This window comes from Crinia signifera, chromosome 5, assembly GCF_055691185.1.
Source record: "Crinia signifera chromosome 5, ASM5569118v1, whole genome shotgun sequence".
Taxonomy (NCBI): Eukaryota; Metazoa; Chordata; class Amphibia; order Anura; family Myobatrachidae; genus Crinia; species Crinia signifera.
In genome coordinates this window covers 256,712,797-256,726,783 of record NC_139221.1, presented here as the reverse complement: position 1 = coordinate 256,726,783, position 13,987 = coordinate 256,712,797, and the positions used below count along the sequence as shown (strand labels likewise).

At 40.5% G+C, this 13,987-nt stretch overlaps 1 protein-coding gene across 2 annotated transcripts in view; it reads right to left on the bottom strand.

The window, feature by feature from the left end:
- Positions 1-13,987, bottom strand: part of ARHGAP12 (Rho GTPase activating protein 12) — a 71,467-nt gene that overhangs the window by 30,006 nt on the left and 27,474 nt on the right. For both annotated transcript variants that reach the window (XM_083188873.1, XM_083188874.1), the window contains exon 2: positions 2,993-3,250. In XM_083188873.1, the coding sequence (XP_083044999.1) occupies positions 2,993-3,250 (258 nt within the window). The remainder of the gene's footprint in view (positions 1-2,992; positions 3,251-13,987) is intronic.

Sequence of the window (13,987 nt, the reverse complement as noted above, 5' to 3'; positions counted from 1 at the left end):
TCCCAACATGGCTGTAACTGTGCGGAGTTTGTATATTCTCCCCATGTTTTCTAAAAAGGCAAATTGTATTGTCTCGAACAGCGGTTCTCAAACTGTGGGCCCTGTTCCTAAAGTGGGTCCCGACCTTCTCAGCATGGGGTCGAGACTCCATGTTGCGAAAGATCAGGCTGATGACTTTTCTAATCTCAGTCATTGATTCAAGGAGTCTGAATAATCTGTTGAATGGTTATTTTAGACTCCTCCCATCATTTTGTGCTTCCACAATGCTGCCATGCATGTGCTGTCTGCTGACTACATACGGATTGTAAGCTTGCGAGCAGGGCCCTCCTACCTCCATGTCAGTTTGTATCTACCCAGTTTGTTTAATCACTGTTGTCTCCAATTATAAAGCGCAACGGAATATGCTGCGCTATATAACAAACTGTAAATTAATTAAAAAAAAAAAAACTTGCTGGCGTCCAGTAATTATTTGTACTGTCTGATGGGGTCCCAGAGCAAAATTAGTTTGAGGACCCCTGGTCTAGGTCTAGAAGAGAGTGTCAAAAGAAAGTGGTTTCATCATATTAATGTTTAAAAGGTTTAGTCCAGGAATGAAAAATATTTTTAAAAACTTACTTTGTTTAGTTATCATTTCACATTAAACAACTGAATCTACCAGAACTGTACATGTGACTCCTATACATCTAAAAATGGCTTAATTACCTTCTACGCAATAGTACAGTAATTAAATGGTAGAAGTGAAACACCGAAGGATCCCCTTTTTGTTAATCTAAACCACTTAAGATAAAAAAAAAAAAAAAAAAAAAAAAAAAAATTCAAAGCACTTGATGGTCTTCCCTTTAGTGCAATCTTCATTGTCCTAACCTAGAATGGATCCATTAACATTACATGAAACCTAAAATCCTGTCCAAAAAGTGGTCCCTGCACTGCGGTGCTTGTGCCATATTGTGTAAAAGCCGTAGGAGGAGGAGTCTGAAGTAAAACTAAGCCCACTGTTGGCTTTTATGATCAGCTGCTGCATCCCAAGATGAAGGATCATATCACCATCTGGCAGACCTCATTCATCGGAGTAAGCTGTCAGGTCAATTGCTAGCTATTGCTTGATCAGGCCAACGACTGTATAGGTGTGTATGAAGCGCTAACCACTAAATATGGCTTCTAATTCTCCTGCAGTGCTGCTCCTTATGTGGGATTTAATATTTCAGGTGCTTAACTACCCATACCCATAGGCGAACATACGTATGATGTGGTTTCTAAGCTTACTGTGAGCAGGGTCAGCTGAGAACACACTACTCGGCTGATTGGGAGCATTTAACCAGATCAGCTGAGTGATCGTAATGGTGCTTAACCGTAAGGTTGCTCATACCTACTGCCAGAATTACACAGCCAGTAAATCTGTGTTTGAAGACAAAGACACAGGCTTAAAAAATGGGGTCTACACTCCCCCGAATGTGAAACATTCCATGATACCCCCCAAAGCACTGAATCCTGTCAAGCAGTCTGCAACGCATAGGTCCTAAAAACATTGGTCAATTGTAACAGAGTTAAAGATTTGCATGCATGGCTGAATCACCCCAGAGCTCCTACTGCATATCACCAAAGTTTGTGTACTATCTCAGACACTGAATGTGAATGCCAAGCAAGCATGTCCTTGCACATATTTAGTGCCAGTTACAGGTTATTTCCCCAGTAGTGCCAGTTACAGATGTAGCCAGTAGGTTTCTTTAGCAAAAAATAAAAGTACATTTTGGAGACTATGGTTTTCGGAATAATTTGGATAACAGATATTTGGATAAGGGATACTCAACCTGTTCTAATAATCATACTACTGTAATTTACTCTCCCAAGAAGTTCATAAGGAACCACCTCGTGCATGTCTTAAATGCTGCAAGTTGTACTCTTCTAGAGTGGTTCCCAAACAGTGTGCCATGGCACCATGGGGTGCTGTGAGGCACTTGCAGGGGTGCCTTGGGTTGATAGTCCAGGACCAATTCAAATTATTTATGGTCAATGTAATACACAAATCCAGTGCTGGGGGCTGCCGAGATGTGCAGGTCCTGATTTACACGGATCTCAAACTTATTGGCTGTCACATGTTTTTCCTCCAAAGCATGTGACAGCTGGATAGCCAATAAGATTCCATTTTCAGAACCAGGTAAATCCGGATATGCACATCTCTACAGTGCTAATCATAAAATATGTGTACAAAAAGAAGCAAATCCTGTCCCTCACCACATAAGCATAAACAAAATTTACTTAATTTAATATTTATTTTCTAAATTTCTCAATAAAATAAACTTTTGGCCTAGGTGTGTTGTAAAAAAAAAAAAAAATTCTGAAACTCTAGGAGATGGGATTCAAAAAAGTTTGTAAACCACTGCTCTACTAGGAGATGCTACTGAATAAAAGATCTTACACTTTACTCAGAGCCAGAGATCCAGAAGAGAACTACAGGCCTGACAAAATGGCTATTAGCTTCCGTGACATTTACTGATCATTATCAATATATGGGGGAAAACTCCAGTTTAACATATATTTAGGTTGACCAAGCAATGTAGAATTTGGGAGCCAGTAGTCCTCAAGTCTAGCAGTCTTGGATCCGGGGATTTGTGCTGCCCTAACATACTTGTACCATGTACTTACTGGAAAGTAATAATATCAATCCTGTGAAACATTATACCAATGTCCGTATATAATCAGAAAAGTTATTTTATTTGTATTTATTTTTACACAATAACATTTCTTTTAATTTATATAACAAATGTGAGCGACGCTGGCATTTTTAGCAGATATTTGGAACATCTCTCACAGATGTGGGCACTCAAAGGGTTAATTATGAAACCCAAGTAGTATAACAGCCCAGATCGCCTACTTTAGAATGAAAATATTAGGTCAGGCAGCAGCCTGATGTCCTGTATGAAGTCACACTACCATTAGTCATGGAAGTCTCCTGTGCAGCTAAAATAGGTTTATTTTTATATATGCCACCTACCTCATGATCTGCCTGAGTAAATGACTCCCCCCTACTTGTCTCTCTTGTGCAGCGTGGAGGTTTCCAAGTTCGTTCTTGTGTCGTTTTATTATAATAATAGAAACGTCCAGTGTTATCTTTGTGGGTTTCCCATTCCCCTGTGATTTGGACTGGAGGAGTCTGAGGCTGTGGGGGAAGATTGGACTGAGAAATCTTCAGTTCTTGTAGATTTGCGTATACAGGAGAGTCAGATCTTGCAGGTGCAGGAGAGACAGAAAACTGGAGAATAGAAAGGAGAAAGCAAAGTTACCAATTACTGGAGGAGGATAAGGAAGAGATGTAACCATCACACCCGTCACCATCACCCCCACACAACAAGCAGAACCGCTTTTCAATCAGGTGCATTTTCAACAATATGATTCATGTGGATGTATTGTCTATGACCATAATACATACTCTGAAATAAGGAGGCAAGAAGGTTCCATGATGCCTGAGTGCAGACATTCATGGGTAGAACAAAGAGAAAACAAACATAGAATGTAATGTTTAGACAATGATCTCTTAGGGATGGTATCCTCCACTTACACATACCCAATGTAGTGTTCATTCGAGAACCCTGCAACTTTCAAAACCCTTGCAGTTCCGCTTACCTGCCTGGGGTGTCGCTCTCTGGTGTAGGGCTTCTAGTACAATGTGGTCTGTATTTCAGCATTGATATACAGACCAGACCTGTGCTAGAAGCACCACAGCAGAGTGTAACACCACAGGCATGGAAGAGGAACAGCAAGGGTTTTGAGAGATGCAAGGTGCTAAATTAAATACTACAATGTGGCTTCTTCAGAACATATATATACAAATGTGTTACAAGTTAGTAACCAATGAGATTTTTACTTTCATGTCTTACACGGTCCTTTAAAATTGTATGATTCGCTGTTCGGAGTTATAGTAAAACACACCTACTATAGTGCTGATTGGTGTCTGCCGTCAAGCAAACAGCGGCACTTATCCAGCTATATTGAAGTTATTTTGGCAAAACCGAAATATAGAAATTATGCTCATTTTATCATATGCAGTATAAACCACAAAGTAACCTGAATACATGCCAATGACAGGAAACGTTATTAAGAGAAATTAGGATTTTCTGTGAAAATTAATCTAAAAGAACATCAATATCTTGTTATTTGAGAAAAAAATTGAAAAGGACTCAAAATAAATAGGTAAGACTACAGATCTAACCGGACTCACCCGACATACACCCCTAAACAGGATGTTTGCTGGTTTATAAAAGGCTTTTCTACGTCCATTAGAACAGTTATAGTCAGTATACAGTAGTTCCATAATTACAATACACTTTAGAACGAGACTGAGCAAATGCGAGGTTTCATTATTTCCCACTGAGGAGCATGGTTGAAACTTAAGGGCTCTGCCCACCCAGAAATTATACACATTTTTATTTTTTTAAATAAAAGCACAAAATTACAGATAAAATCAAGTGATGTTTAAGAAACAACATTTTTATCTATCTCCATTACCATACACTAGAGGTCCCCATAGAGCTCATATGACAATGCATTGCACGTAAAATACTACAACCTAACAGAGCCTGATGTGTGTTATTGCAGGAAGTGAAGGACTGTGCAAGTCCTATGGGTAGGTTTTGTCAATGGTTTGTGGCTTGCTGCACTAATGTGTTACTGTAAATGTATAAGTAGAATGTCTCTGTACAGAATAATGTGCATCAGTACACATGTGCATTTGTGACCTCATTTCCCTGTGAGTGTATTACTTTGAAGATAGGTCAGTGCAGTACAGAGCAAGTTGCTTTTTCTCCCTCAGTATTTAGGTTTCTGTACAGATCATTGTGTTACTGATCCTGTAGCGAGTGTCATGTTATGTGACTGGCTGACATCTAATCACATGATTAGTGCAGCCGTGTATTCGCAGATTAATGCAATTGGCTTTGGGAGGCATTTTATCCAGTGTTTATCCTGTTAGGTATGTGTGCTCTAAATCCATGCAGTGGTGGCCCTTTGCCGATTGGGTTACTTATGTCACAATAAGACTTCACTGTCAAAACAGCACACAAAAGACAGAGTTCTTACAACAAATAGCACCCTCCTCCTATGCTGTTACTTAGGCTGCACAGGGGGGGGGGGGGGTTTAGGGTTAGGCACCAGCAGGATGGAGGGAGGGAATGATTACATATACATACTTATTAACTATTAAAACTGGTAAAAACCTATTTACCAGTTCACAGCAGTTGCTTACAGACAGAAGACAGGAGTTTTTGGGGGAAATATGCAATGAGGGAAGCAAATCAATCCAATTCCAAGAGAGACTTTGTCCAATAAGAAGGTCGACATTCAGAATGTCAACATAGACTTTAGGTTGACAACAAATATGTCAAATTGGTTAAAATATTGACATAATTTTTTGCTTGTTTTCAAAGTGAGGCTGGGAACTAGGATGAGCCGCCAACCTATCTGATGATTGCCAATTGCATAAGCCAGTGGTTCCCAAACCTTTTTGCATCACGGCACACTAGATTATCAGAATATTTGTCAAGGCAACCCTAGGTGCAAAGTTTGCTACCGAGAATTTCAGAAAACAATATTAAATTAAATAAGTTGTGCTTATATGTCATCCTTAGGTCCAGTTATGTGGTGAGGGACAGAATTCACTTCTGTTTATCCACATATTTAAAAACTGGAAGCCACCAGCACTGATTTTGCCTATTACATTGACCATAAATAATTTGAATCAGTTCAGGACCACCCAACTGAGGCACCACTGCAAGTGCTCCGAGGCACCCCAGGGAGCCTAGGCACACAGGGGTAGATTTATTAATGGTCGATCAGGGGAATATGCGTTATCCCTGTGCCTTGTGGCAGGGGATAGCACTTCCCCTGATCTATGACACCTGCCGAGCGGGTGTCTATCGTGCGGCGGTGTGGGGCAGGAGGCATAGCGCAGCTACGATATTTCATACCATACCTGCGAAAGACTATAGAGACAGGAGTTAAAAAAAAAAAAAAAAATCAAAAGCCAACATGAACTCAATCAGTATGTTGACACTCAAAAATGTCAACATGTTTATGACATTTAACATATTGAAACAAGAATGTCGACCTCTAGTTTGCCTATTTTTAGGGTAAGGTCAGAGGTTCCCAAACGCGGTCCTCAAGGCACCCCAACGGTTCAGGTTTTAGATATATCCATGGCTCAGCACAGATGGTTAAATCAGACTGACTGAGTTACTAATTAAGTCACCTGTGGCCAAGCATGGATATACTTAATACCTGGACAGTTGGGGTGCCTTGAGAACCGCGTTTGGTAACCTCTGGGTTAGGTTAAAAAAAAGCAAATAAACGGTCAACATTCTGAATGTCTATTCATAAATACCACATCCAGAGCGACATCCACCCTTAAAAATAGAATTTAGCTTTATTACCTAAATTTCAAACTATGTTGCAGCATACTTGTAACTGGAATAAGCAAACAATTTCAGGAAACGACTATGGGCCATTTAAGAGAGTGAACGTTTGCCATAAAAAGACAGTTTAAAGTTAGTGTATGGCATTTCTCGGAAAACCCCGCTCCAGTAGAAATGTGGAACAGATGTTACAAGGCATGCAAGCAGACATCTGCAGTTACAGTGATAAGTCTGTTGAGGCTGAAGGTATGAATGCAAGGTTTGCCTTGTGAAAGAAGAAGGCTTACATTTTTACCACTCACAAAGTTTGCTTAAGGGTCCTTACCCACAAGAGTCAATTCATGTTTTTTTACTAGTGTTTCCTAATGCTACCAATAGACAAGTTACTGGGGATGGTGCCAATGATCAGAAAGCCCACTGCAGTCAGGAACATTTGTGTTTTAGCATCATCTGTACACTCAATTCCTTGCATACAAACACTCTGACCCAAAATAAATGATGATCATGAAACGTCAAAAGCATAACGCCAATGGGTAGCCGGCCGTAAGAGAAACAACCTTTTCCACAAGCCCGAGTATCAAAATTCTAGTTTTTACATGTAGAAAAAGGTTTAGAGGACACTGGTTAGAGAAAAACTGAGAATTTACCTGAATTGCCTGTGTGCGCTATATAAGAAGCGGTTGATAAATAAATACACTGAAGAGTATATAAATTAAAATAATAAATCTAAATGTGGAATTTGCACATTTCTATTTGTTGGCCTGCAGGCCTTTGCCATCATACTGTACCCTGCAGGCTTTGGTATAGTCTAGATTCTCTGTTTCAGTTTTAAAATACATTTTCATGCTGATAAGTAACCGGTATCTGAGAACTTTCCGGATTAATCTAATCAAAACAGCATAAAAAAAACCTACCTAGATCCTACCTACTGATTTTTTTTTAAGTGATAAAGCAATATATATTTATATAACATATGGTCACAGGCAGTTTTGGAGAAAGACCTTGAGCTGAGCCGCAGAAAGCAGAACGAGTGGAATGTTATTAGAATGTTAAGTAACTAGACCGTGCTGCCTAAATGATCAACAAATAAATCCACTTGTTGGTTATTACAGCTGAGATGGCAGGAAGCAACTTGCAGCTTTGTGCTGAGAAAGCAGCGGACAGTAAACTGGAACCTTGCCATTAATTATAACAAACGCGTCCCCTCCTACAGGGTTCAAATATAATTCTGGATCAGCAATTAGAGGATCAGCGCGAAACGGAGAGAGTTTTAGAACATTCTCAATGGTCTGTGTGCTCAAAACTTGTCTGCTGGACACTGGGAGGGGAGAGGAATTGTTTGCACCCAACAGTTGTGAGGTTTTAGTCACAGTACAGTGTATTTGCTTTTCTTTTTTTTTACAAATTCAGAATTAGCATCTGGGATGGTTCTGTCATACGTACATACTTGTCCAATTGCTCAGCAGATCATAAATGCCTGATTACTCCCAGAAGGAAAGGAGAGCCAGAACTTTTGAAAGGCTGTTTATTGAAAACTTAGAGGAATGAACACTGATAGCCAAGCAGCTTTCATTAACACTGGGAAATGTTTAAAGTGTGCTGGATTTTAAATAATATGGAAATACTAACTGGCTAAGTGGACAAGTGTGACCGTGATGTGGAAGTGGAAAGGCGGCAATGTCAAAGCAGTATAAAAACAATGAGAATACTGATCAAAAATGAAGCAGATATTTATATAGACGTACGTGAGGGTACTATAGGAGTGTGCAGTTCATTACATCGACACGCACAAGGTCCACACATGAAATATTCTACATTACTTTTTTATTTTTTTTGTGTCAATTAGATTTTACCACATGGTACCATGGTACTAGTGTACCACTTTACTCGCCATGCTTTGAGATCGGACACTTTACCAACCACGTGGAATACGACTAGGAACAGTAAAGTTTGAAAAAGGTAAAATAATGGAAGAACTGTCGACTTATTCACGTGTCCTTATTCACCTTTGACCATGTCAACCATATGGTGTCAACCATATGGTGTCAACCTATACATTCTCTACTGCAATACCAAGATAGGGTAAATTTACCATTTCCCTACATTAAAGGAGCAGGCAATTTAAACCAGGTGCCGGATGATGGCACGGCAGTCAGGATCCAGACGGTCAGTATACAGACATCGGAATCGCTGTCGATCGACGGGCTATACTCCCTCATGGGGGTCCTTGATCCCCATGAGGGAGAATAGAACCTGTGGCGAGCACGCAAGGGGTTCCTTTGCACTCGCCCCGCCCTGAGTACCGGTAGTCAGGATTCCAATGTCGAGCCATCATACCACACCCCTTATACCTGCAAACATTGGTGTGTTATTTAACGTTCGGGATACAGCTGGAGAAACATTAGGAAATTAAAAAGGTTTATACAACTGGTTACACAGCACAAACGTGTTACATGGTTAATGGGAATGAATCTCTAGAAAGTGCTGAATAATATCTGAGCTGATCTGGAATAGTGATTTAGCAAAGTTTGGGCTCTGGCACTCGCAGTAATTACCGTAGTCAGCTTTTCTTTGTTGGCCTAATTGTGGTATTGGATAATGTATTATTTAATATTAAAATGTTGCATTTTTAGGGGCTAAAACACATTTCAAAAATAGAAGATTTTTGCTATTCACTATTTAATGTTAGTCACATGTGTCCAGTAGCTTGTGGGACACAAAATCGATTTAGAGCGATTATTATAAATTTAAAGACATTTATAATGAAATCATGTTGGTGGTATATTTATTTAAACTGGTTTGAAGCTATTTGTAGCTAAAACCCATCTATTTGGGCATGACAAGCGCAATAATTAATGGGTTCCGGAAACAAAAGAGTTGCTCTGGTGGGGGCACATTCATTATTGTGGCTCCCAAAACAACTGAATTCCCCCTTTCGGCAGATTTTTGCCTTCCATTTTCATCTTTTTTAAACAGGAAGAAAAACCAGCTAACAGCAAGCTGCCACCTTTAGTCACTGTAGGTAAGAAACCCTGGGTTATACACATGACACACACCTTTAATACCAGTGATTGACTTGGGGGTTTAGGGTTTGCTTGGTCACAATTACAAAGCAAGAACCAATAGAATTAGCTAGGCCATACTTGATTATTGAATGTTTTCTCCCTATATACTGTACATCTTAAAACACCGGAGCCGGTTTAATTCTCAGAGCTGTGAATAGCACTGGGAGGGAGTAGTGGATTTCTCCTCGCACCCAGAAATTTCGACAAAACTAGGGTGGCAATGCTGTTTTGTGCCCTAGCAAACAGTCGGAAAATGTCGGTACTCACGGCTAAACACCAGCGAGTACCGGTGTTCTCTGACTTATGCTCAGTACACACGGTTCAATGAGGTCTATTTTTCTATTTGATTTTACTTACACAGGTTTAGTATCCCTTATCCGAAATGCTCGGGACCATGAGCATTTTTTCATATTTTTTTTTCATACTTACCTGGTCCCCCGACGTCCACGGCGACTTTCGGAATCTTCTTCAGTGCACTCTCTGGTCCCAGGGGTGCACTGCGCGACTGAGTGGGTGTGCCTGTGATGTCACCAGCGCGGCCAGACAATGCATCCTTGGGACTGGTGATGCTGCTGAAGAGGATTCCGATGGGGTGGGAAAAATATTCTGAATATCCACGGTTTTGGAATATACGGATAAGGGAGACTCGACCTGTATAAGCAAAATCAAATACATTCGATTTTGATTTTGATTCCATCCCGATGCCGCGGCATCAAAAATCGAATAGTAAAATAGACTGTGCAGGCAAGAATATATAGTACAAGTCTGCAGAGTTAAAATTCATCGGGTTTGCCATGAGATCCCGATCAAATCGGGATTGAATAGCGATCGAATAGCAAGGCAATCGCACCATGTGTACACCCCTTTAGCAGGGTGCTGATCAGAATAGATTCAGGAGCTCTCTCCCGGCACTATTCACAGCGCCAACAATTGAATCAACCCTGTAAACTAGCCTTTGTACTGATTGCATACAGTAAACACTGCACTTTAACTGACCGAGCTAAATTTAGATTTCAAAATATGTTGCATACAAAATAGTGTTGTGAAACTGACTAATCACATGTAAATCTGCCATTGTGGGTACAGAGCGGTGTGCTAATAGTATTTCACTGAAGTGACAGTAAATCAAAACAAAAGGAAGCAAATATCATGAAACCAGTTGTAGTACGGATGATCTCTGGTTCATATATACCAGCATTTACCCCCTTCAGTCTCCATGCATACCAATAATTCTATCATTAATTAGGTAGATGATAATTCTATCATCTACCATCATGGAAATGCTCATCTCTACAGAAACTATCACACAAGTGGCAAAGTCACAATCTCCCTCAGTATCAGCGCCATCTCTTGGAAGGCACTGTGCCAATGGGCATTCCAAGGATCACAATGGCTACAGGTTGTCCTATACTGTATGCCCACTTTAAATGGAGGACACATACAAATCTGTCCATGTACATCTAGTCTTCTTTTGTGTTATTCACCTTTTCTAGTGTTCGACTAGGTAGCTCCGGGCACCTTTTTACAATAATTTCTATTCAAATTGTATTCAGAATACAGAAGGAATAGGGTGCACAAACAGCTTCTGTTAATTAAAAGGATGTCTGGCGTGCTTGTATTCTGTGTTTGACTGCAGTTGTATCAACATATAAAATGCTATTGTACAGTGTTTTCCTGGAAAACAGCAACATTTAATTTCTTATGCAGATAAAGCAGCAGTCACACACAAAACACGCTGCATATTTTAATCAGCAGAAGCTGTGTTATGGAAATATTCACACTTAAATTTTAATGGAAAAAGTTGCATGTGAAGACGCCTGACGCTCCAGAGTGATACGGTGCTCAAGCGAGATGTATAACGTCACTTGTATCGCTTGTACGATAGTTGTTTGTAGAATGTAGATAAAAAGGTCACAAGACTGAATATAAAAGGCACCTTGACCTAAAAATCAATCCTGGATAGTAGAATCACAGCAAAACATAACACCAGCAAAAGCAATGAAATATTTTTGTATGTGGCTACGGTTGAACCTCAAAAATTCTTCCCAACTGCAAAATAAAACGATTTGTCAGTAACACTCATATCTAGTGATCACTTCTGTGTATTGCAATTGCTTCTGTAAAAAATTGGTAATTGTGTAGTTTCACGGCAGCAGCTGGCCACCCGCTCCTTCCGGGTCCGCTCATCACGCTTCAGGTTCGGTGGTTCGCTACACTTTATAAAATCCACCCAAAGAGAAGTGTTAAGGTCCATACACACTGGGCGATTTTGCTCAGGGTGTATGCTGACTTATGATGGAGAAACAAATAGCTGGGCTGAAAAATCGCTTTGTCTTTACACACTGAGCGATTTTTGCCCTTTTAGCCATTTTCTTGTGGGTAGATAGCGGGACGCTATGGAAAGCCGTCCACTCTATTGCTCATCTGGGCTCATCGGTCATCGCTGCCCCGTACACTTAACAATAGAATTAACGATACCGTTCAGTAATGTCACTGGAACATGCAGTCACTGAATATATTGTCAGATTTGACTGCATGTTAAGACGACAGGGGAAAATGGTTAATGATGAATGGGAGTGTGCATTATTCGATATAGTTCGTACATACTGAGCGATATGCACTATAACATTGTGTACCCAGCTTAACAGCCAAGTTTGAAAGATATCCATGACGGTACTGAGGAACTAATTAAGTCGTCTGTCGCCAAACATGGATATACTTAAAGGCTAGAGACTCCTTGAAGATAAGAGTTTGGTAACCACTGGGATAAGCTATAACATTGGAAGGAATGGTGGTCCGCAGGTGAAGGCTCGGGAGCCCCAGACTGTATGTTAGAGAATGGACTAGTGAAACATGGCCAAGTGTAATTACATTTTACAGGAAACAAGTGATAATTACCTTCACATAGGATAGTTTTCCTTTGCTTAGTGACATGGCACCTTCAATTTCAATAACAGCTCAGCAACATTAGTACATGGCAGGAACAAGACTGCTGGTGTTCTGGTTTGTTGTCCAAGAACAATGCACCTTTAATCTTTTAGCAAACTCGTCTTTGTTTTCACTGTGTGAGTTTAAAAGTTCAAGAAACAATAGCTGGAATGGAGGTGTAACGCGGTGCAGTCACCGGGAGCGGCACCCAAACGCAGAAGCCTGGCACTACTGCCTTGCACACATATTTACTTGCACATTGTACAGTTCAACGGAGTGTATGCACTCTTCCAAAACATAAATAGGATTAAACAACTCTAAAGGGAGAGCTTCAGCAAATATTTGAGAGAGATAAAGTAGACAGGTAACCACCAATGGGCCTCTGATTGTTCTAGCACAGTCTGCAAACTTACAGAAGCAGGTTGGTTGGCACTTTATCTTTCTCTTGTCCCACGATCATATCTTCCTGTATATTTTATATAGTGATGCCCCCAAAAGTCGCGTTGCACTGAAATCTGTAACCTGTGATTGCGCAGAACGACCACAGGAAGTTAAACTTTGGCGCCATGTTTTGTGCATATGGGGAACCCAGGAACGGTAAGGAGACACCTGCGTTTTTGCTGCCATTGCCTGTTACCACCCCGAAAAGCTCAAGGACTGTAAATAACTTTGCAAATAAAGCTTCAGTGAAAACAAACCTAGAACATTAATCTCTGCTGAAAGAATTACGGTAGTAAATTTAAGTTGAAGGCTATTTTTCAATAAGTATCCAGGAAAAGCGGAAAGTCGTGAAAATCTAATTTTCTCATCAAAGCACGTACAGGTAATACATTTTTTGCAATCCAAAGTGTTTCAAATGAAATTTGCCAAAAGGAAACTGCTGAATGGCCTTCTGCTCCAAATGATTTGATCTGCTGACTTGCAAATATATTTTTGTGCAGTAGGAAGTTACAATTTCAGTCAGCAAAATTATTTTGTCCCCACAGATATTCTTACACCGAGAACAAAGCTGCGACAGACAAAGCCCATGGGCTTACAAGTACATTTATAGTGGCTCACACTAGAACTGGTGGTGCACGAATGCATGGTTTCTCTCCATGCAGGGTTCTCTCCTGGGGGTGTGGTATATTAGCCCGACAGTTGGGATTCCGACAGTCGTTAGTCAGACGTTGGAATCCCGACTGCACAGCGTGGGGAGCGCAGGTGGCTGGTAAAGTCGACCTTTACATCTGTTGAACATCACCATGTCGACTTTTTGTCAATGTCGACCTTGGGCATGTAGACTTTTTTGTGTTGATCTATTGACCTAGACATTGTCAAGCTACCATCCGTATACCGCAGAGAAGGATGCCTGCCTTCAGGGCAATTGTCTTCAGAACAAATGGAGATTTTAATGCAACATCACAGGGAGAATGATACATTATTTCATACATGAACTAGCATAATGGTGGAATTCTATCAGTAAATAGGCAAGTGTAGAATGGTGATGGCTAGAGGACTGGATCAGAGCATCTCCGCAATGGCAGGTCTTATAGGGCGTTCCTAGTATGCAGTGGTCGGAACCTACCAAACTTGGTCCAAGGAAGGACA